The sequence below is a fragment of the Fringilla coelebs genome (genome assembly GCF_963513975.1).
Source record: "Fringilla coelebs genome assembly, chromosome: 1".
NCBI lineage: Eukaryota > Metazoa > Chordata > Aves > Passeriformes > Fringillidae > Fringilla > Fringilla coelebs.
In genome coordinates, this window is record NC_140028.1 from 74947438 (window position 1) to 74972203 (window position 24766).

General features: G+C 37.9%; 1 protein-coding gene across 1 annotated transcript in view; it reads right to left on the bottom strand.

The window, feature by feature from the left end:
* DNAH5 (dynein axonemal heavy chain 5) overlaps positions 1–24766 on the bottom strand; it is a gene marked incomplete at both ends in the record, with an annotated part of 116085 nt that overhangs the window by 89746 nt on the left and 1573 nt on the right. Inside the window, 13 exons of the mRNA XM_084220613.1 lie at positions 4547–4868; positions 5637–5722; positions 6414–6521; positions 8745–8960; positions 10834–10956; positions 11670–11777; positions 12999–13112; positions 13886–14062; positions 14609–14746; positions 15291–15503; positions 15922–16085; positions 19875–19959; positions 21760–21894. Coding sequence (XP_084076739.1) covers positions 4547–4868; positions 5637–5722; positions 6414–6521; positions 8745–8960; positions 10834–10956; positions 11670–11777; positions 12999–13112; positions 13886–14062; positions 14609–14746; positions 15291–15503; positions 15922–16085; positions 19875–19959; positions 21760–21894 — 1989 coding nt within the window. The remainder of the gene's footprint in view (positions 1–4546; positions 4869–5636; positions 5723–6413; positions 6522–8744; positions 8961–10833; positions 10957–11669; positions 11778–12998; positions 13113–13885; positions 14063–14608; positions 14747–15290; positions 15504–15921; positions 16086–19874; positions 19960–21759; positions 21895–24766) is intronic.

Consider the following 24766-nt stretch of genomic DNA (forward strand, 5'->3'; position numbering starts at 1 on the left):
ATTAATGCTTATTATAGATTTTTTTAAAATTCTTAAAAGCAAAGCATAATCACACAATTGGTTTAACTGCCTTATTTAAGTATTAAAAGACCATTTGTTCTCTATGTGATTACAAAGGACAGCATTCCTTAGACCACCACACACTAAGAAGTTGCCTGACACCAAAAAGCAATCCTGCCTTCGGCAGGCAAATTTTCCCTACATTAAAAACTTTGCTGCTATTCTAATTTTCCAGTTGTCCTTAGTTGACTTAACTTTCTCGTTCTTTATTCACTCCTCAAATTTCATATATCACATTACACTGAGATGGAGCTTATTTCTAGACCATAGCTTCAGAACCATTGATATCTTTCAGTGCACTTTTTTCTTCTTCTATGGAACACAGAAAATTTGCACAGCCTTTCAATGTCTAAAATACAGTGGAGCATACTGCTTGCTTCAGCAATATTATGTACTATCAAGATATTTTACACAGCATTTTTCAAGAAATAATCTAATCAATTTTTGTGAATGAAGATGTCATGCTCTATCCACTACCATCAGTCTTCCAAGAAAAAAAAAAGCTCAATGGCTTTAAAGAGAAGCTGGGGTTTTCTTCTGTAAAGTTCAACAGCAAATCTTGCTGTACTCATTTTTGAGCTTCATACTTATTATTCCCATTCTCAAGTCATCCTCTCCTGTTTATGTTTTCTTCTCATGCAGTTTTCATTGTTAAGGTAGCAGCAAATGGCAGTGGAAATATGGGGTATATTGAAGGCACAAATCTTACACTGCCAAATAATTATAGTAACTTTTACACTTCCAGGTAATTATTTTAATATGCCCAAGTTGAACATCATTTGCCATAGCAAAAAAAAAAAAAAAAATCAAATCTTTTGCTATAAAAAAACCCCCGAACCTGGATTAATAAGATGTTAACCATCCAGTGACAAGTAGAAAAAATAGGGGCAAGGGCAAAAATGTTTGGAATACTCAGAAAGTGACACTAGGCTTAACATTTACATTGTACAGAATAAAAAAAGTAGGAGCTACAGCCCTATTTGTGTTCCTTTTGCATTCCCCACAGGAGATTTGCCACTCTCGTGTTTTTCTTTTGCTCAGGAGTAGAGCAGGAGCTCCACCTTGTGTTCTGCGACCCTCATGTCCACACCCGTGTGCGCTCTCCTCGCCTCGAGAGAAGAGACTGCAGAACAGCAGTCACATCTTCTTGCTGTACCTGGCAGACTAGAGCATGTATGTTAAAGTGAATATACTTTTCATGTCTTTTCAGTTCATGTGGGTATGTTCCAAACTTGAAATTTTGTTCAAAACCACCTCTCTTTGTTCCCACCAAACGAGTATAAAGTTGGAGTGGGCTCAGGAAGTTTATATAGCTGACAAGTGTGATTTGACTGCTATAGGAGAAAACAGACAGGTAAAAACAGATCAGTACAGATTAGAATCAGAACTCAGATGATTTGGACCTCATAAAGGAAGGCACCACTTGAGGGCAGATGCCTGGGATGTTACAGTTATTTCAGAAAGGCAAATGTACTTGACTACTCCATCAAGGCACGGTACATGTCAGAAAATCTGATCACTAGATCCTCTAGCCAAAGATGCAGCCCCACAGGAATCATACATTCTCCTTAGTCTTTATAGATGAGACAAGGCAGTGAAAACTATCTTCAGTATACTTGGGATGATTTCAGCTCAGTACTGGAATCAAAGATAGAAACACTAAACAAATGCAGAAAGTTTCCTGAAGCATTACAATTCATTCCATAAAATATGAGGGATATGCACCAGCTCTCTGTGAAGAGCACATGAAAACATGTGAACTTCCTATGCTAGCCGAATAAGCATTAAAGACCTTTCTAAGTGCAATAGCAGTTTTCATTACTGCCTGGAAGCAGGACCAGCTGTATGCAGGTTAATGGTGCCAGTTTAGGAGATATGATGTTCCTGAGCCATAATGTATAATGAAACAACAATTGAGGTACTACTGCTCAGGTTCCTTGATTCCCAACTTGCACTCAACTCCAGATTAATCATCAATAATATATTTTCAGCACTAAGTCTCAATACAGCATATTTTATGTACTCTAATTTTGCAATCATTTCTCCTGGCTTACTATACCAAATTGACACCAAAACTTCCCACTTACAGTATCAGACAATCAAATCTGGTGACTCTTTAAACTGCGTTTCACACTGCACGTCAAATGCAAGTGTGGAACAGGAAGGATTGGGAAAACCTTATATATTCAGACTGGAGAAAAGGCAGCAGGTACCTCTGGTCTCAGATCTGGTCTAAGACTACCTTTGAGAACATTGATGTTTATCAGCACCAGAGACTTCCACAGTGTACAAAAGCTGGGCCTGAGTTCCAAAATCAACAGGCAAATGCATTGACAGGTGTCACACTACCTTCAAAACCACAGCCTGGAGATTCTGATCCTTCTTTTTCAGCTTTTCAAGGCTGATGCCAATTTTTCTATAAGATGCTCTTTGACAAGACAACAAAGAAACTGGAGGTGAAAAATATGCCAAAACAATAGTAGAAACTTGTAGAGATTTTGAGGCTTTAAAGTAGCCCCTGCAGAAGCCATCTGATAATATAAAGGTAGTCAGAGGTTCTGTGTACAAAACCCAAGAGGGTAAAATGAGTCAAATGAGATTTAGAATTTAAGGTAAACCATGCTCTATGAAGAATATTCAGGCAACCAAGTGTTCTGCCTGTAAGGCCCCAAACAACTTGTTCAGTGAGACACATAAAAAGGGCTTATGGTTGTTCATGTACCCAGAGTTACACACATGGGAGAAACACTGACCAGATATGATCAAGAGAGAAAAAAAAAGACATTACTGGCAACTTGAGAAAATCATAGAACTTTGGAAAAAAGGGTTAGTACCATATTCAGTCAACACAAAACATTTATCAAAGCATTAACTTGGCCTATCCAGCTTTGCAAACTCTAAGCCCACTTGATTTTAAGTTACTCCAAAAATTCCAAGAAGAGGGAATTAGAAGAAGAAAGATAAAGAAAGACCAAAAATACATAGAATAGCACGCATATAGCCATCAATTGCTGGGTTCCAGCAGTTCAGATAGAAATTCCAAGAGAAGGTAGAGTCAAGACATCTGATAGCTTCATATTCAGCTTTAAATACCCTTTGGCTTTCCTAGGCCCTTCCCCTGGGTGGGACTTCCAATCATTTGGCCACTCAGGAGCTGGGTTAGGGGCTCCAGAGGAGGATGTGGATCAGTCCCTCTGGTGTGCCAGGGATTGGCAGCCCCTGCAGGGCTGGGATGCAGGCTCTAGGGCTGGGGTGTGGGACAGTGCACTGCCTCACCAGGGCAAGGCTCCAGATTCCCCTTCCCCCACACACACACATCCTAAAATTGTCAATAGGAAATGAAGTTACTTTGTACTGGTTCTGACTGGGTTAATTTTCTCTGTCGGCATTTAATTTCCTTCCTAGCAGCTTAGGTGGTGTCATCAGATTTGTTATCAAAGCAAAGCTGATAACACACAGATGTTTCAGTTGAGCAGCGCTTGCACAGCATCAAGGCCTTCTCCTGCTCTCCCTCTGTCCACACAGGGAATAGCTTGGGGGTTGGGAATGAGGATGAAGGGTGCAAAAGAGGCTCTGAGGGGACAACACTAGGCAGATGTCATGAAATAACAAAAAGATGTTACAAAATAAGCAAAGGGTTGTTCCTTGACATATAACATCATGCTCAGCAATCAGAAGGGAGAGGCAGGGGTTGAAGGGGTTAACCACCTTCTGCTCTGGAATTAGATTGTTAGATTAGATTAGACATTGTTTGACCCATGGGAGATGGTGAGAAATTGCCTCTGCAGCCCTTTTTTTCCCCCCTTTCTTTCTCCATTTCTCCTTCACAAACTAAACAACTTACCTTGACCCACAAATTTTCTTGCTTTTGCTTTTCCTTTCCTCTTCCTTGTCTCACTAGGGGTGCATGGGGAGGAAGTGAATGAGCATTTGTGTGGTGCTTAGCTGCCTATTAGGTTTAACCCACAACTGGCTCAAAGCTCACTTGTGCACTGGGTATGCTTTTATCTGCTCAGACTGGATGCTTTTTACATGTATGTAAAAAGCACAGTGTACCCATGGATTATCACTCAAAATTTGTTTTTTCTAGAGCAGAGGAAACCTCTGTGTCTGCTTTCACTTTTGGCCAACCAGCTGACAAAACTCCTCTCCCCACACATGATGATCTTGCCCCAGTCAGAAGAATGTGGCAGAGACAGAGGGGCAGCTAAGACTACCACCGGATATTCATTATATGGGTTTTTTCTAACTTGTTAGTTACAATGAAAGGTCTTTCAGTTGTTCCTAAAATCAGCTACAAGTACTACAGACCCTATTTTTTTAACAGGAACACTTTCTTGTAAAATAACTTTTCTTATTCCATCCCTCACTCGAGAGCCATCATAAGTCAGGTTGAGCATGCCTGATTACTGCTACTAACCAGGGATAACACCATTTTTTATTTCTTTTCTTTAAGGAATATCTTAATCAAAATCGGCTGGCTTACCTGTTGAAGCCATTCCCTGTGGTAGATCACCTCAAATTTCATAAGAACTTTTGCTACTTTGTTGTAATTGCGGATTATGCTCTTGCCATCTGGTGTTTGTAGAACTGCTGGATGTCTCTGGAAAGTCTCCATGGGCTCCTTGATCCTATGGAATAGGTGACGTGCCCACAAGATCTTGCCAGCTATTGGAGGCAGATTACGAGCCAGTGGAGGGTCCCTCTTGTGCCTAGTGTAGGTCTTACAGACACTTTCTATGTCATGGCCATAGTTTTGAAATATTTTCTGATACTTTTCATCAATGCCAAGATTTGGGATTTGCAATCTGCTCAGAAAAATAATGAGAAAACTCCTTCAACACTTCTGAAATATACTTCCAATGCATTGTTGGAAAACAGTTGTTCCAGATTCCCTTGTATGCTTTAGAAAATAACTACTTTGGCAGCAGAGTTTTCAGCTTGAACAAATGCTGTCACAACCTGATTCCAAGCAACCAAGATTTAGACCAGATGATAAAAGTTTCCAAGTAAGCCTACACATTTTCTGTTTTGTCACTGTTTTCAAACACTGGGCTGAAATTATGTGCAGCAAACTGTAACGAATTCACCACTAGCTGTCTATTCTATTAAACAGATTATAATACAAAAACTGACAGAATAAAGAGTGAGGCTGTTTTGCAACAATGTTAATTTATAAAGACAAATTTCACTGTTTCTTAATAAAAGCATTTTACTCTCTCCTAACTGCATTGTGGCAACAAATTAATGTCATATTTCAAGCACAAAGCTAAGGCAAATATGCTAACAGACAAAGTTTTCCTGTACTTAAGCTGATTTTGAAAGATGAAGTTCAAAGTCCACTTATATTTTGCAGTTTCTGATACAAAAAATATGGCTTTTATTCATTCAAGCTGCTAAGACAACTCTTAACAGGGCTGTACAGCTGAGAGTAAAGAGGTTGAGTTGGTTTTGTTTGTATTTAAGAAAATGCCTCCTGCTCTCCTCTCCCTACCTCCCCGCTGCCTTTCCACCATCCTCAACGTTTTATTTCCATTGCCTGGCAGAGTTTTAGCAGTCTATGTAGGAAATATTACCTTTCAAATTTCTGCAACATACTCAGTGCCCTTTCAGTGTTCAGAATGCTTTCAAAAGTGATGTCCATGAACCTCCTTAATTGATCCTGTAGAAAAGTAAATAATTCTACATCAGATAAGTCCCTAAAACACACACCAAACATGCCAAGTATTATTTGACAGGGTATAATATGCAATATATTAGAAGATAATTTATGTGAAATTAATCTCAGTAAGTATAATTTTTCCGTTTATTTCTTCTCACAATAATTAAGCAAATCACAGCCAACTTTCAAAGCATTTTCTTTCCAAGTTCCCTCTGTGGCTCTGCAACCAGCCAAGGCTTCTGTACCCTCCAAAGTTTCACCATGTTGAGAGGCCTCAAAGAATGCTTGCTTACCTCTCTGGCAACCAAAGCAAGACAAGCATGCATTTACTTTTTCTTTTGCAGATACCCTTTCCTTTATCCAGCTTGTTATTTCAAAACTATTGGAAAGTTAATGATCTTACATATTTGTACTATGCTCCTATTCACTCAATGAAATCACCCATTTTTGTTATTCTTGCCAGCATAGAGTAATGAAAAGTCCTTTTGTTGAAGGCCCCCAATGGCCCATTCCATTAAACTAGTCTGAAAGATAGTAAATGGAAGCTTCAGAGTGGAAATATATTGGAATAATTTTTCAATTTCAGAAGACAAACTTTGACATTTGCATATTTTTTGTGGTAACTCAGAGAGGATAATAGGGATTCCTCAATAAATTAAATTATTTTATATAATTGTATCCCAAAACCTACATGAAGATCATTTATGTCTCTGCAAAACTCTTCATAGTCTTGGTCAAAATCAGTCTTCCGCTGATCCAAGAAATCATAATGCTTATTCTTCATGTTGTCAACAATGCTCTAAACAATTTCACAGAAAAAGAAAACTATTAAAAATATGTTATGAAAAAGACCTACCACGCCAAACATTTAGCACAACAGGCTGTGAACATTCACATTTTACCTTTGCTAATAGTTCCCAGTACTTATTGAGTAATATAAGCAAAACCCCTTAAAAGAAATATTTGCAGGAATCAATTTGTTGTAATGTCCATTCAAATTTCATTTGTATTATTTATTCCTGCTTTAAGTCAATTAGAACTGACAGAAAATTCAGACTTGCTTTTCATCAGACATTTTTTACTTATTAAACATTCTGTCATGCAGAAGTACATTTCTATTAAAAACTTAAAGTTCAACAGAGAAAAATATTTTCACATCATTATTTTCCATGTCCTTTAAACAACTGATCCCATATATAAATAGACTATTCAAAAAGCACAGTGAGATGCAGCACATCACCAGCCCACAACTTAGTATTCCTGGCTTCTGTTACACAGCTGCTGTCTACACACATGAAAGTATATCTTAATCAGCATCTCCCTAGAGGTGCACACACAGACAGATAAAGGATTTCTAATGATAAACTGCTGTTTAACATCCTCGTAGTTTACCACAGTATAACTACGAAACTCAGCATATTTCCAGCTCAGCTGGTTTCCATCATTTTATAGTAAGTCAACTGAAATTCAGTTTCATTGCATTGTTGTGAATAAATACTCCATCTTTTCCTTGAACAACAAGCAAATCCTAGATAGGGACTAAGTGTTAAAGCATAAAGAACAGCAAAATAGTTAACTCCTATTGTAAAAAAAATTTAAGACATATAATCAGTCACATACTGACTATAGCTATGATCCACATCAAATACTTCAATACCTCAATTTTTCACTTTAAAAAAGAAGTGTGATCACTCTTCTGCCTTTTTTACAACCTATGCAGAACCTTCCACATAACATTTTTTACCTAAGCATTCTTCATCCTGAAGCACAATTGACTTGAGCTGGGTCTCACACAAAGTTCTTTTTTAAGGACTTGGGTGCTGAAATGGATAATGAGGTGGTTCTGTACAAAGTTTGCATCACAGCCTGGGCTGATGGTCACTGATGGCAGCTTTTCAGACACAAATGCCCCAAAAAAATTAGAGTCCTGTGTTCCAGCCTACCAAAAGGCTACCTTCATTGGCATGATCTGAAAATTCTCAGCAACCTGGGCTGCTGAGAAGCCTGGTGGTACAGCTTTGGCTCTTGGAAACAAAATTTAGAGCAGTCCAAGTCTGTCCTGACCACACGGAAGAGTCTTGGACTAAGCTACCCTTACAGCTGTGCCCTGGCTAACTCTCAAAAGACTGTAGAATAGAACAAAGTGGAAAACTGGCTACTGTGAAGGATGTATGCAAGGAATCAAAACCCCAGTCTACAGAGGGAGTAAATCAAACAAGGAAAGACCACGGAATGGCCACATTTTACACTGCAGTTATTTCACTACCGCAAACTGATTGGCTCCTGACCATAACAAAAAGGCAAAGGACAGAGTAAAGCAAACTAGAATGACATATTTGTCTGCACAGCCACTGACTCATGTGTGATCTCAAAAATCTGTCCACAAAGTCCACCCATTGAAACCTTTCGATTTTTTTTAATATTTACAGGTGCCATAATTATGGTGCTGCACTAATAAAGTTACACAAAAAAGTAAGCTAACTCAGCCTCAATAAAAGCAGGAAAGACTCCATTTGGTAGAAAAGAAAGCTATCTAAAAAAGAAGGAAGGAAAAGAGCATGGCTTAATATATTTATATTCTTAAAAGATCTCCTTGTTGCTTAAGTCACACTTCTCTTTAAAAAATAATGAAACTGCATAGTAATACTAAGGAGCCAAGGGGCATTCACAGCTAGCCCAACACTTGTAGAGATGGAAATGTAGCACTTCTCACTTTTTCTCGTGGTCATAGCACAAAACCATGCTCCCATTACTCCTGTTACAAAGTCACCCCACTTGGTTGCTTTTTTCAATCAGCTTTGGTTTTGTCATACTTCTTTCACATGTCCACTGTCACCTTTTCTTTCATCTTGTCTGCTTATTTCCCCAGTAATCACATATTTACATTCCTATTACCCAGTAATTTTAGCACAATTAAAGAGTTAATTTTTCTTTCAATAGACACTTCCCTAATTTTTATAATTTTCTCATAAAAGTTCAAGTTAGACTGACCCAATATACATGTATAAAATCAAATGTGTACCTGATATTTGGTGATCATTCCTTCCAATCCCTCTATCTTAGATTCCTGTAGAACTGAGTAGGTTCTCATAGTATTGAAAACATCTATTATCTTTAGCAGACGACGATGAAAGGCTTCAAATTTTCCAAATATATACATCTCACTAAAATCAAATTGTCTTTCAGCTGGATTTTGTTCCAAATTCTCTTTTATCTTGTGGAAGCAATTTTGATACTCCTTCAAACAAAGAATTTTAAAGAATGTCAAGCCTATAACAAAAGGCACTATCTTTAGCTTGAATAAAATTTACACATATAGGTATTATCCTAACCTGATTGCGAGTAGAAGTTTCACCAATAAACAATCATGAACACTATAAAGAGAGTATAAACACTATAAAAAGAATTTGCCTCTAAAAACTAACTCATCAATGCTATTACAAGATTACACACTTCATCAAATGACCAAACTGCACATGTATGTATTTGTACATATCCTTAGCTACCATGAAATTATGTTCCCTCTATTTCATAGCAGGGTTTGATGTGCTTACTGAATAGCCAAGATGACAATCCAGTTTCCAGAGACTGAAAATGTTTGTATGCTGAGCAGTTTTACTGTGTAATCAAGGTTCAAAAATCACTTTCAAGAAAAAATAACTTCCTAAAGTTTTAATGCTGCTCCATAGCAGCGCCCACTTTTCATTCTGAACAAGGCACATACCTTTCATAACAAGGCACAAACCTTACTCCAAACTTGCTAAATTCTTCCCAAAGCCAAAGTACATAGTCAACAGATTTGCTTGAAAGGGTTTCTTTCAATAGTGACTCTCTTTTATTATAAAATGTTCATTCTTTTTATCGCATTTATGTATATATAACCTCACTCAGAGATATCAATACAAAGGGTCTGGGATTTCCTAACCCCACTTGGCTATATCAATACAAAAGGTCTAGATTTAACTATGTTGTTCATTATTCAAATTTTAAGTTTTAATCTATTGAATTTTTGAAAGTTGATGGAACTAATAAGACTCAAATGAACACCTAATTTTTCTACCTATTTTCATGCAGCAACTGGACAATTTGATAGAAAAAGACAAGTTTAGGGCTCATTGCTGATGGTAAGATGTCATACAAATTTACACTAATTTATGCTAGAACTAACTAGGCAAGATTTGTTGCTTCAGGAGGTATTAGGATAAAGCTCTAGTCCTGCCAGCACATATTGGGAATGGAAAAAAAATAATGCAGAAAGCCTATATGAAGCTCGCAATATGTACAGGGATATTATAAAAGAGAGAATCAGGCTCCTCTTCACAGTAACATGGACAGAAAGCCAAGAGGCAAAGAGCATAAATTGAAATGGATGAGGTTCTGACTACATATAAGGAGAGAATCTTTCCTCCCAAGGACAGTCAAACCGTGAAAGAGGATGCCCAAAAAGGCTGTGCAATCTCTCCATCCTTGGAGAACCTCAAGACACAACTGGATAAAGGACTGGGAAACCAATTTTGATCTCATACTGCCCCTGCTTTGGCTTTGAGCAGAAGGTTGAACTAGTTACCTGCTGAGGACCCTTCCAAGCCAAATTATCCTACAATACTATGCTTTAGGGGAAAAAAAGAAGAAAGAAAAATAAAATTATAAAATTATCACAGAAGTGTATTCCAAACAAACAAACAAAAAAAAAAAAAAAAAACACCAAAGGCTATCTTTCAAACAAGTCTAGGTCAACTGAAAAGCCAGATTCTTCTCAGTTCACTAAATTGCCCTTTCTAAATGTATAGCTTGTTTTTATTTCTGTTTCATAACTCTCCACAACAAGTCAGAAGACACTACACAGAGAAACACAGGCATGAAAATCCAAGCAATTCTCTTATAAGCATAGTTAAGATAGACAAAGCATCCAAATTCTGTTTCCAGAAGATCAACAGACAACAGCCTAAATTCTTTGTTAGCTCTAGCATAAGCATTCCAGTTCCAGTGAATATTTTTCAGTTAACTCGTTTTTCTTCACTATAACAGTGCTTTCTCACATAAGAGTTTCCTTTTCCTGCCCTCCTAAGTATCACCTTATAATCTGTTTTCTGTATGTTCTTCCCACCTACCTGTTTAAGTCTAATAGCTGCTTGTAGCTTTTCCACGACTCTCTCCTGCGGTTGGTTCCAGATGGTGGCTGTGCCATTGTTTGCTATGTAAGATTTACATGCTGTGATCATCTGATTGGTCACCTAAAAGCAGTTTTAACTTTGTGAAAAAGAAACAGCATTCCAACACAAAGCAGGTCTTGCCATTCTCTCTCTCCCATTGCTCTGACTCCACTGACCTAAAGCCTGACAAATAGCAATACCAAATACCAGCCACATCGATGGATTGTCTTCCATGCAACACCCAGCCTCCAGAATGGGACATAACAAAAATGTTGTTGGTTAACTATGCTCCTCCTAAACCTACACATCTTGTACCAACCCTGAAATAGCACTGGAGGCTACAAAGTCATCAGTCTTTGTCTGGTCTGAAAGCAAAGGTAAAACCAAGAGCTCATGAGAGTATAAATGGTAAAGAGTAGGTTGCCCTTTCAATCCATTTCCTTCTTTATGCAAGCATGTGGAGGTTTAAGGGCAATATGAATTTAACATATTTGGTTCTACAAAAAGCCGCCATCAATAGCAGGCAAAACTTGTAACAAAAAATTCCTCTGTACATAAGAAGTGAGATTTAAATTCGAAAACATTCCTCTAACTCCAAATTACAGGCAGTAAAATTAGTCCTAAATTTGAAGTAGTTTATCACTATTTCCAATTCTTTATATGCTCAAAAAGCAGCATTAAAGTGACTGAAGTGCTGCCTCCTCAATTGCTTGGTTCCTTTGTGCTTTCTCTTGCACTCAAGCAACAACACGGAAAACAGTCTGGGAATATTTCTTTTCCTGCTGAGCACCAACCTTCACAAACAGTGAGGAGATCTTTTCAGAAGTGTTGTAATACTGAGAGATACTCTGAATCATTTTAATTGCATTTATGAGTCCTGGAATAGCATCCAGCATGGACACCTGGAAAGAAACACACAGTTTGAACTCTGCTCAGTACCTCTATTACCCCACATTATCACAACCCCTAATTAGCAAATGCAGGAGAATTATGAACATGGTCTTTGGAATGGTTCTGTCCCTGTCTACCCGGGCCTCTCCTGCAGAGCTGCCTGTCCTACATAATTCCCCAAGCTCTACAATTTAATTTTGGAGAAAAATTTTCACTAGAGTCTTGGCTGGAAAAATTCAGATCAGCAAGTGAAATTTGGTAGAAGTAAAGGCCTCTTCAAAAGAACCACTTTTTTCACACAAAAATATGTTTATATGCTCAGCTGCTAAACCTGATGTAAGCTTGCATGTAAAGATAACCCCTTCACCAAGCTTTAATTCTTTGTGGTCATCATAACCCAATAACCTTGCAATAGAGAAACTCAAATAGTGGACTGCAAACACTGAAAGAACACGCTGTTCGAATATCACCCAGTAAACAGAAACAAACGTGGTTGCCCAGAGCGCTCTTTGGAAACAATTTGGTTTTGGGAGAAGTTTCAGAGGAGAGAGAGGAAGCTAGGACAGGTCAAAGTTTTGAGTCTTCATGGCTACCAGTCATATGTCTTTGACTAGCAAGACACATACAGTCAGTTTCAAAACCAGTTTTAATGAAAGCAATTATTTACCACCTATTTTAGTGGATAATGGGACAGGGAGACTCCTCCAGTCCTGTACTTTAGGGTGGCTGGTTTTGTTTATTGCATGTTATGCTTGCATCATCCTATGCATTCTCATACTAGAACATGAGAAGGTGATTTATAATTTTGTCTTAATATTTACATAATCCTATTTATCTTTTCCCAACCTAAGAAGCTGAGAATTGCCCTATAAATGTTAGTCTAACCATTACTTGGCCACCAACACAAAGACAAAAGATCAAACTTTGTCTTTAGCATAGCATTAGGTTTACTTTTCTTTTTTTTTATCTTAAGGAATTCACTTTCTCCCACAGCACATAATCCAGTCTGTTCATCAGATTAAGCTTTACAGATACTATGGTGTGAAAACAACAAGCACTTTATTTGGTAGCCAGAAATTCCCATTAATCCACTTTTACCGCAACTGTGCAAAATCTCAAACTGGAGTTGCGTTTGTAAAATTTTTTGTTTCATTTCCAAACCCATCCTGCAGAATATATTCATCTTTCTTGTCTCAGTACGTTTATGTTGAGAATTGAAAAGTTCTGCTTACAGGATCACTACTGTATAATGGGTCATAATATTTTTCCAGAGAATACAGATACTTCACATTATCTCTAGCTTCATTTGCTGCGTCTGTGATGCGAATATCCAATACTCGCCACTTCTAAGAACAGAAAGTTGAAAAAAACAAATAAAAGTATGCATTTCAGAAAAAAAAAAACGTTTTGAGATCATTTTGGTTCATCATTAGCTTCTAAAGACATTTGAAAGTACAGATCTTTTACTTCAGAATTATATACACCCAAGATGGGGTCCTTGTCTTGTTTCAATAACTTGACTGTGAACAGACAGTTGGTTTAGACCACCCAGCTAAATAGTCAGTAGTAGTGTGCAGTCAAGCTGCTGTACAATATGTGAGTTACAGATGTATAATTATATATTTGTTCCCCATCTCATTTTGATAAGACAAGATTTTTTTGTTTTATTTACTTTTTTTCTGTTGGTGATGGGACTTTAAATTTGTTACGTCAATGTAAGAAGTTATGATTCCACAAACAATTTTGACAGGCACTGTAGCAACATAAAAATGAGGCTTAAAAAATGGGGAGATTCATTCTTTTGTCACTAAATATCCAGTTCATCAATTCAATATTCTGATTTAATAATCAATTTATTTATAATCAAATTATTTATTTCTGTTGAGCCATGTGGATGAAGTACATTATCAGCCTTTAGACTGAGGGGTCCCCTGTCATTTTCAAAAAATCGAACTAGATTTAAACTTTATCTACTCAAGCTAAAAAATAGAGAAGGAAAACAAAATCCAGAAATGTTTCAATGTTTTCTCCACCAGCATTGTTACATACATTATCAAAATGAGCTAGAGTATAAAGATCATTTCTAGTATTTATATCTGTCATAATTTAAAATAAAAACCTTCAGCAGTTTGGATTTAGCAGCAGTGAGAACTCCAAGCACTGCCTTCACATCTGGGCTCTTCAGCTGCTCCATAAGGTAGTGGAATTTTGACAATTTCTTTTTCCAATAATCAAGCTCTGCTCGTGGTCCAAGGTCATCTGCTTCTTTTCTCAACTGGTCATTTTCTGCAAGAACCTTTTATCAAAAAGTAATGTGAGGGATGTTCATATTTTTTATCTGCAGAGGTAGCATGGATTGATTCTTCTTTTAACAAGTGCTATTAACCTCGCCTGATAAATTGCTTAACTTAGCCTCCACCTCATATAAGAAACTTGATTTTGCTTGGTCCTTTCATTTCCAAGTTAAAGTGATTCTGTTCCTTCTGTTCCAAGAGCACAGTTACAAATAACCTGCAAAGCGTGTTTCACTCAGTTACTGAGTTCTTTTTGTTTTCATTAAATCCACTGGGAACTACTAACTGTTTTGTAGTTTAATAATATGTAATTATCAGAGACAGGGGACTAAGCTCCCCAAACTGTGTATCCCATATTAACAAGCAGATGGAAAAAGCTCTAGGTAATGTTTCCATTGAGAAGTAAAAGCACAAAAAATATACCAACAGTACTTTAAAATAGAGATTGAACTAATCCAAATTTATAGAAAGGCAGCTGTAACACCTACAGAATTAAACACATCTGCCAAGATGCAGATGTTATATTTCACATTTGTCCCATGTATCACCTGTTCAATTTGTTTGGTCCATTCTCTCATGCAGACTTCTATTTTTTCAAGAGCCTCTATGCTGTCAGCAACCATCAAGTAATCTGAAGGTCCTCTTAGAGTTTTAAGGTCATATGTTTCACATTTCTTCAGGCTAACCTAAAATATAAGTTAAAAAAAAATGCTGAAATGTTCATGACAAATAATCTAGGAACGTTAAAGACTAACTCATTGCCCTACTTGGGGCATCTCACTGCTCATTCCCAGCTCAGTCTATATTAAACTGGCTTGAGCCAGAAGTGGAAAATTCTAGAATCCAGAATCTGAAGAATTCACCAACCAGTCAGCTGTGCTCTCAAGCCCTTTCCTTCACAAAAGCTGAGTAGAAGCTAACAACAGTTTGTCATACATTAATTATTATCAACATTTAAGAGTGACCAGAGACATTGGGAAGTCAGGAAGTTAATAGCTCTAAAGAACTGACCCCAGAATAAACAAGAACAGAAGCACCGACAAAACTATCAAAACCATAGATGGAAGTATAATGAGTTACTAAGGACAATAAACAGAAGTGTTGGGTTTTTCTCAAATTTAACAGAAGCAATTTTATGAGTAATCTACATCAGCAGATGTAATTCAAAAAGTCAGAGCCAGAGATATTCTACAGCTAGCTCACTTCCTATTTCCCACATGAGCATACTACCTTTTCCAACAGACTTTGCTGAGTTCCTGATAGGACACTAACAAATGCTTCAAGGGCACGAAGGAAGTCCTGCTTAGTATTGGGAACTTGCTGAGGTTCAACCCAGACACAGTCCATAGTCTGTAAGGCTGGAATGAATACTTGTGATAACAACTGCTCAACACTTTTTAATAAGCCATCTCGGCCTATATCCATCATATTAAAATTTACTTCCTGTAAAAGAGACACAATACAAAAGGTCTTTCACCAGTAAAAACTTCATTATATACAATTTACATATGCACTCTCAAAAGTAAAATAATTTTTCTTTTTCAGGTTAATTTGCTAGATTTTTTTTTTTTATTTAACACCTTAGTATTTAGGTATTGACTAATTACTCTGTCATTACAGATGGTCTTAAATTTTCTTCCTCAGTATCCGTTTTTCATGTCAATGATATACCTCAAGTTGCTGTCACAAGATAACATCTTTATTTCCATCCACCTCCCTTTTTGTCCTGTTTCACTTAACCCATCTGTGTCCTTTTACTCATTCCTCCACATCAAGAGCTGTCAAATTATATGCTGAGAGCAAATAGTAAAACCAAATTTTAAACAAGATTATGTAGGGAGATGAGCAGTCACTGACTTACTTGATAGATATTCTCAGTTGTAACTGGTTTAGAAAAACTAGATCTAATGAAGAAAACACATACACCAGTTAAAGCAACTTCTTTTCCTTCCGTCACAAATACTTTCCGTTTTTTCTTCTTGGTCAAATGAGAGTTCATTCCTATTCCTGGAAGGCCAAAGTACTCTACAGATTCAAACAAATAAACAAATAAGACCCATTGATTGTTTATTCAAAGAAAAGTTTTCCACACAAATAGTTCAGTCATTATTTGTGTCTCTCTGAGTCCCAGTCTCCTGGAGGCATCTCACGTAACTATCCACAGAAAGTATGCAGCATTCAGAGTCTTCAGGCACAGTAAGAAATATTTCATCTAGTTTCTTGCATTAAAAGCCTTTCATTTCTATTCATTTGTTTTTTTCTATTCCTTCTAAATAATGGCTCAGGCTCAAGGTCCTTTTCTAGGCTCTGTCATGAAGTTGTAGATAACGCTCTCTTGCTTGAAAAAGAAAAATTTAAAACCAGAAACTGTAGTGATGGATTTTACCTTAGAGGAGCTATTATCAACTGTCCTTCCCTAAAAATACATAAACATAAGGAAAAAAAAAATAGGATGCTTCTGAAAACAAAGTGAAAGAGGCCATAGCAGATTCTTTGGGGCAAAGGCAAACAAACAAAAACCAATAAGGGAGCTACAAGGGACTTCCTTGTCCTTTCTTCTTCCCCCAACATGAATGTACTGCTCCCATGTTCAGGGTGCGGGCAACATTTGTAAAGGGTCACTAAGAAGAAGCAGTGTCTTTAGGGGTAAAATATTTCTCGTATGTTTTTTGTCACAATACCTCACTCTACCTTGTTACTAGCTTTTCAGTATTATCTCAGAGTAAAATTGCAAGCCTACACATTTCAGTGAGGCACTACTACAATAAGAAGATGAAAAATTAACTTGTTGATACCAGCAGTTAAAGGACAAGATCCAAAAAGTGATAGACCCCTCTACACATTTCTTTCTTTCAGGTACATGACCATCTGCACCAGGGATCCCTATTTTGGATCAGCTGCCCAAGTTTCCTCCCCATCCTTCTGTTCACGTCATCTTTCCCTCTTCCTTTTTTCACCACTGCTCTGAAGAATTCTCCTTTTCATATACCTCAGAATTACAACAAGGGCTCTGTCCCAGCAAAAGACCTGACTCTGTAAATGTTATTAATTTGATGTATTGCCTGCTAATAAACTTGCGCTATTTTTATACTGCAGTAATGTTTCTTTTTGCATGGTTCTTGGTAGTGAGGGGGCCACAGAGGTGCTTCTGTGAGGAGCTGCTGGAAGCTTCCATCATGTCTGGCAGAGCCAATCCCCGATGGACACGCTGCTGGCCAAGGCTGGGCCAATTAGGGATGATGATGATGCCTCTGTGATAACTTATTTGAGAGAAAAGCAAAACAAAGTTTGGGGCACAGTTTTATATCCAGCCAGAGAAAAGAAGGAGGTGAGAACATGGGGAGGTGCCCATGCTGGAGTGGGTGGATGCCTGGAGGAGGCTGCGATCCAGTAAGGGACCAGGTGGAGAGAGCAGGCTGGAGCAGCCTGTCCTTGGAGGACTATGGAAGAGAGACCCACACCACAGCAGTTTTGGCAGGACTGCTGCTCATGAGATTGGAACCACACCAGAGAAGTTCACGGAGAACTGTTTCCCATGGGAGGGAGCCCATGGTGCAGCAGGGGAAGGACTACTTTCCCTGAGATGGGAAAGCAAACTTCAGGTGATGAACTGACCAAAACTCCCATGCCCTGTCTCCTGCACTGCTGGTGGGAAGGAGGGAGGGGTTGGGGGAAGAAAAGGTCTTTTTCAGGGTTTATTTTACTTCTCATTATCCTGCTCTGATTTAATTGGTAATAAATTCACTTTGTACCTTTAAGTCAAGGCTGTTTTGCCCTTGGAGTGTTTTCTCCCAGTCCTTATCTCCATTCATGAAACCTTCAATAAATTCTCTCTCCTCTGTCCAGCTGTTGAAGGGGAAGGTGAGTGAGCAGCTTTTGTGGGTGCCTGGCAGCCAGGGTCAAAGTGCCACAAGTAATTACAGAGGCAAGACCAGCAAAAGTCAGAGTTTTCCCACAATCTGTGGAGGTGAAGTAGGTAGTATAACCTGCAGTCTCTTTAGAAAACATGTACTCTTACTGAAAAGGGTGCTAGAAGTTTTTAAAATTCCCGTGAATAGTGATCTTCAAAACACTGCAAGAAATCAAACTTTTAAATGAAACCTTAGGACACTGAAGTAGATCTTCCTGATCTCAGAGATACAGTCTCCTGCTCTGCAGAAACACAGAATTCCTTGTACACTCCTCCCCCTTCATGGGATCATCTTCTGCCCTAACACAAATGTTGGTTGATCCATATCAGGGTCAGAAAACCAGCTTGTGTATGAGGTGGCTGTAGTAAGTGCTCTTGCCAAGAAGCTGCATGTAATGCCACAAAAATTCACTTAGCTTTACCAGTTCATAGCTACCACCACAACTGACATTTTTGCTTTGACAGCCTGTGAACCCCAGCCCTAAACAATTAAAACAGATAAATCTTTTACAAACTCTGCTCCACCTGCAAAGGGAAAATGTGCAGCAGAAGTTTTACTGTCTGACATTATTACAAGTGACTGCACTTACAGCTGTGGGAAAAGTCAGTCTCCAGCCCACTCATTTAATCCCCACTGTCTTTCTCCATCACTACCTTTTGTTTCTTAACTTTTTTTTCCTCCTGTGCATGATGTTCTAGGGACTTTTGCTTATTCACCCAATGCACACCTTGCTGTGAATTCATTTGGGTTTTCCTTAGGTGGTTTTTTTCTACTGTTTTCCATATTGCCTGTATTTAGCACCAAACCCCAAAGGTTACCAAAATCATACCAAACTGTAGATCTGATTGGTTTGTTGCTGGGCATGGGCAACACTCATTAGATTCCTAGGCTTTGACCCTTTCCTCACACTCCCTTTTCCCATACTTTCACTGCTTCATCTCAGGCATGTTAAAGCTTGCTCCTCAGATTTCAGATTTGGGTTTGTGTTTTCATTTAACTGTGTTTCTATGTGCATTGAAGCTTTTTTATTGAAGTTGCTTTTATCATATTAAACAGTCTTTTCATCCCTTTTATATATATACAGATATACTGAAGAAAATGGATACGTACATATATGCTGAAAATGCATGAAATTTAAATTGCTATTTGTACATTCATCTAGGTATATGTTTACCTATGTACAAACACATTTATACAGCTAAGCATAGATATGTTTGCAGGGCTGTTCATGTACATCCAGGTTAACCAAGTGGTGTGAGCTCCCACCAGCCAGTCACAGGCTCTGAGAGGTCACAGAGCTCCCAACAGCAGCAGCACTGGAGGCTCTGGGAGAGGAGCCATGGGCAAAAGGAGGATGTCCTTGTCACAGGGGTCCTGAGCTACCTCCAGGGTGAGAGAGAAGGAGGTTTCCCCCAGAAGGGTGGAACATGGAGGCACTCAGTAAACGGGTACATGCAGAACAGACTTGTGGGGTAACACCCTTCTACCCATAATGTGGGCCTCATGGAGGCATTTGTCATAAAACAGGACCACCTAGATGGATGGTCATGTGCCAAGAAATGTGGATGGCTTCTAGGGCCAGCAAGTGGCATGACTGAAGGGGAGAGGAATGGCTCACCTTGTGTGAAAGTTACCTTTTAATTCCCAAAAACAAATTCCCACAGGCAAGAGCTGCTGAGCTCACAAGGAAGTACTTTGCTGCTTCATAGTAGCAACATGCAGAAGTGCACTAATAAGCTTCAATAATTTCATCAATCATCATTTCATGAGCAGGGATCAATGCCTTGGTATGACCAAACACGTCTTGCTTTAAGTCCCAGTTTTTAACACCTTGACTGTTTTCTTTTTCCTTGCACATTTGCTCAGCACAACTGTAACACATTGCAGGAGAATATTGCTTTACCTGTATCCATTACTTCCACATCTTGATAGTAGAACATCAGATGACGCAGACCTCCAGGGGCCAGGAACCTGTTCATGCGCTCTATCTGTTTGAAATCATGTTGAGATCATCATGTGTCACTGATTTGATTCATATCACAGCAACAGAGGAAGGCTTTGCGTTTTACGTATTTATAAGCATCAAGACAATTTCACAGCTCTTCATCAATTCAAGGCTGCCATCAAGTACCCCTGAAGCATGTATTGCTAGTGCAGTCCACAAATCTCATGTTTAGGCCATACAGGCTGAGGAAGAAACTGAGTTGCTTTATGCTAATATGCTGATCCATCAGCACTTGAAGGTCTGGCCTCATCCACTATTTTTCTAGATCTGATTCACTCTTCTATGTGGCCCCTAACTACATAACTATTATAGGCAGAAAAGGCTCCTTCAAGTTCATCTTCAGAAACATTAGGTGGTACCATTTATGCTTTCTAGTGCAGAAAAAAGGCTAAAAGAAGCTGGAAGAAAGCCATAATTATCCTTCTTCCATTAATAACAAGCCACAGTTAAACCAAGATAATGAACTGCTATTCCAGAAAATCTTGGCTGAGCCCTCCAAGATGAGGTCAAAACAACTATTACTCTTCTCTCTTTCCAAGTGTAGAAACTGCCAATATTTTCCTCATCTGACAGCTGTTCTCAGGCACTATAGTTTGCCAGGAAACCCATTCAGAGATAGAATGCACAAAGGCTGAAACAAATTCTGCTTTTTAATGTGCATGACAGTGTTCTGCACTGCTCATGTGCTATCTCATGAAGTCACAGAAATGCTGGAAGGGACCTCTGGGAGGCCTTGAGGCCAGCGTCCTGTGTCACCAACAACAGCTTAGATCATCTAGAGCTTTTCCTAGGCTGAGTCTCACAAACCCCAAGGGCAGAAATTCCACAAGTGACTTGAAGTAACCTATTCCCCTGCTGCATTACCCTCCTGGTGAAAAAGGGTCTCTTGGTGGCCATTTTGCAAGATGTGGCTTTATCTTTGAAGTTATGATGTGCTCCCACTGAGAATAGTTCAGCTCTGTCATCTTTGCAACCCCTCTTCAAGCAGCTGCAGGCTACTATTTGACTGCCACTCAACCTCTTCTTCTCCCTCATCTCATGCTTCATGTGCCCTGTGTCCCTCTCTTTCTTACTGGTCTTCCACTGGACTTTCTTCAGTTTCTCAACAATATTAGCACTGAAATGGGAATGCATAAATTGAAGGCATGCAGATGGAAAGAGAATACAAGAGAAAACAAATCATAAAAACCCAAACCATGGCCATGTTTATTTTAGTGTCAGGAAGTAAAATATCTACTTCCATCTACCTAGCTTTTTTAAAAAGTGATTTTTTCAGTGTCTCAATATATGAATTTGTATTAGCCCTCATGCAGTCACAGTCAGATCACATTAGCCATTCTATTTTGTCAAGTAGCTTCTCCCTATTTTAATTTGCTGATCTAGATTGCAATAGAGTCTTACAAATGCTGGCAGCCTTATGGAAACAACAGCACACAGCTTGCTGTGGACAGGACTCTTGAACCTCTGTGTGCTGTGTACTCAAGGACTGGGAGACTTCACACTGTGGTTTCACTACGAAATACAGTCACAAGTTTTAGCATATTAACTAGAGCCACTGGAAAGGAGAAATTCTAATAAATTTAAAAATCAATTTTTTTATAATAGGTGCTGGAATTAAGAACAGTTTTGTTTAAATTAATTTAAAATGCTGAAAAATATTTTTTCAAGGAGAAGACTTGAATGACCTCAGGTGTGAAGTCTGAAAACTATCTCACCAAGAATTTAATGGTAATATTAGTTCCAAAGTATACTATGAGTTTCATTTTCAAATTAATCAGATTACCTGGTTTCCATCCAGAATAGCATCTTCTACTTCTGCTTTGTCCAGATTGACACAAGAGGCAACAATATCCAGTAAGTAATCATGTCTGCCATCCAGGTGAGCACGTTTAGCCTCCCTCTCATCCTTGAGATTTTGCTGTTATTAAATACAAAGTGGACAATGAAAAATTCACTATCTAATTTGAAGACAAAAATAAAGAAAGCTTTAAAATTTGCTTTTAAAAGTAAAGGCTATTACATTCAATCCACCCTTGTGATTTATGTTTCTACAGCACTCAAGTGAAAATTTTAGAAGCGGCCTTTGTTACAATTTTACAGGTTTTTTTTCTGGTGTTCCATGTTCAGATTTATCACAACATTTCTATCATAAATAATGTTGTACAGAAAGCTAATTTGTTGAAAGGCTTTGTAGGAAAAAAAAAAGTATTTTATATGTACAGCTCCATTATTCTGCAAGCTACCTTCAACACCCTAAGTCCTTTGTGTCAGCTTTTCAGTCTAGTCACGTATGACCATCAAGTCAAGACAGGATTCTGACTGATCTTTGTTATTTGTGGAAGATATTGTAAGCACTCTCTAATAAAGACAGATGCTGCTGGAGGAAGCTAGGGTTTTATACATTATCTCTTTAATATAATGAGAAGTAAAATAACCCACAAGCCTCAAGGTACACAAGTGTTTACAAATGTGCTTAATGATAGCTATTATACCATTCTTCAAGCAGTAAGCCTACTCTTCTAATTAAATTGAAATCCCATATGTAACACACCTCATTACATTATAGACAAAATAGCCTTCTGGAATAGTTACTGGTATTATTGTGCTTGTGGGTTACAAGATTCAATATAATTTCATTTTCAAAAGAAATTTAAAATGATGTTTCATTGGTGGTAAATTCAATCCTTATTTCCCTGGTGATTAGGAGGAAACTAGTAACTTTATAAAGTATGCATAAGTGATTTATCCACAAGCTTTTGCAGAGCCAAAAGGACCAGCATAATATACTTTATATCCATATGTAAATATCTTTCCTACTTTCTGAAGGAATTTTCAGATACCTGGTCAACTTGTAACTACTACCATGCCTGAACAAATGCTGAATGCATTTAAAATATTTTTCCATGTAAAAGGCAAACATCCAAATCCTATTCTTTACACAGATATGCCTGAAGAACACAGAAGCAGATTAATTCATACATGTACTTTGTGCTATTTTACCCCTCTCATACCCTAACATTGTCTTCAGTTTCCTGAAAGTGAAGTGTCATCACAGGATTGGCTTTTCCTAAATGTTTTTAAACATCAGCAGAATTTTTCCTCCTCATTAGACATGCAAAAAGTAATCACTTTTTCTGAATCAGCTTCATTCACACTAGATGATAACAATAGAATACTCAAAACTACTGTTCCAGTAACTTGAACACAACTGATAGGGAATCTTTAAAAAAAAAAAAAACAATAATACAACCCAATAATCTATCAATTAGTTTCTATTTAATACAGAAAGAAGCCTTTTGTTTTACCTAAACTACAGAGAGACTACTTTTGTACTCTGCTTGTGCTTCCAATATAGAGCTCCTGATATATTACTATGCAAGACTACATCTTACTCTGGGTTTTAAGTCACCAGCTCTACCTATACTGATGCTCTTGACTTGTTCATAGCCTCCATTTCTTCTACAAGTTGCTATTTGTATAGGCTGAAATCATGAGCACCTTCTTCTCAAACTGAGCAATCATGACCCAACATTTTTTTCTGGTTTTTAAATTTTTTTTAATTGCTGTGTCTCAAGCCCTATAACAAATATACAAGCTATTGTGCATAGCTGTTCATACAGCACTGGGCAATATTTGTTGTCTAAGTCCAGCAACAAGAAAATTCATTAAGATATCACCAAACTTTCCAAGTCTTATTAACTTAAATTACTTAATTAACCATGCCTAGAGAAACAGGAAACTATTAACTAAATGGTAAAGCTGTAGTTTTATGAAGAATAATACAGTATGAAGATAAATACAACATTTTGACTTTCACTACCAGAAGGCATTTGTTTTGATAGGTTGGATATTTCTATTATTAATGCAAGTTCCACAAATTTTTTCCTGACAGTTGATACAATGCAATGTAAGAACACTCAATAAAATTCAAGCCGTCATGCTTCTATGTTTTGAGGAGTTATCATTTCTACAAACTTCCTTCCCAAATGAAGCGTTGCTTAACCACAAACTTGCACATTAGTTGTTGCAGTCATCAGAAGAGACTTCTGCCTCACTTTCAGGATTAGATTGTACACAGAAAAGTAGAGGAAACTTAACTTCAGTGCTTTCAATAGCAAGTCACTAATTTATGTATTTAAAACACTAAGAGGCTATGCTGGAAACTGTCTCCCAGTCTATCTTCTGAGCTTCCATTTGCATACTACTTAAAGAATGAATTTAGAGATATTTTTTACTTAGGATTAGGAATCTCAGAGAACGAATTAGAAGAAAATGCTGAGCTTCTACCTCTCATTCTTCCTTTTCTCCTTTAGCTACCCTCACATCTCACTTCAAATCAGCATTGCAGTCATGGCATAAGAGTTTTGGTAGTTTTATACCCTGCAGTATTCACTACACAAGTACATAGGTCTAAACGGAATATATACCAAAAAATATTACCCAGGAATAGGCAGCTCTATGTCATTCAGAATTTCATAGAACACTGAAAGACAGATTTGAAGATGGAAGGATCCTGAAACATATACAGGATCATTTATGTAGAGAGATCATGAGATCATTTTCTCATTAAAAGAGAAATTGCTGTTACATACAGTAACACCAACATGCAAATCCTGAAAAGTATCAGCAGCAGCTCTGATCTGGGTCATACATCAATGCCTCTTCCTAATGTTGTATGATGTAGGAGGATGCAGTATTTACAAGAGATAAACACTGTCTCACTTGGATATCTGGAAAGATTGGCCAAGTTTTTTATGGTACAGCTTCAGCTCAGTTTTTCATGTAAAGAA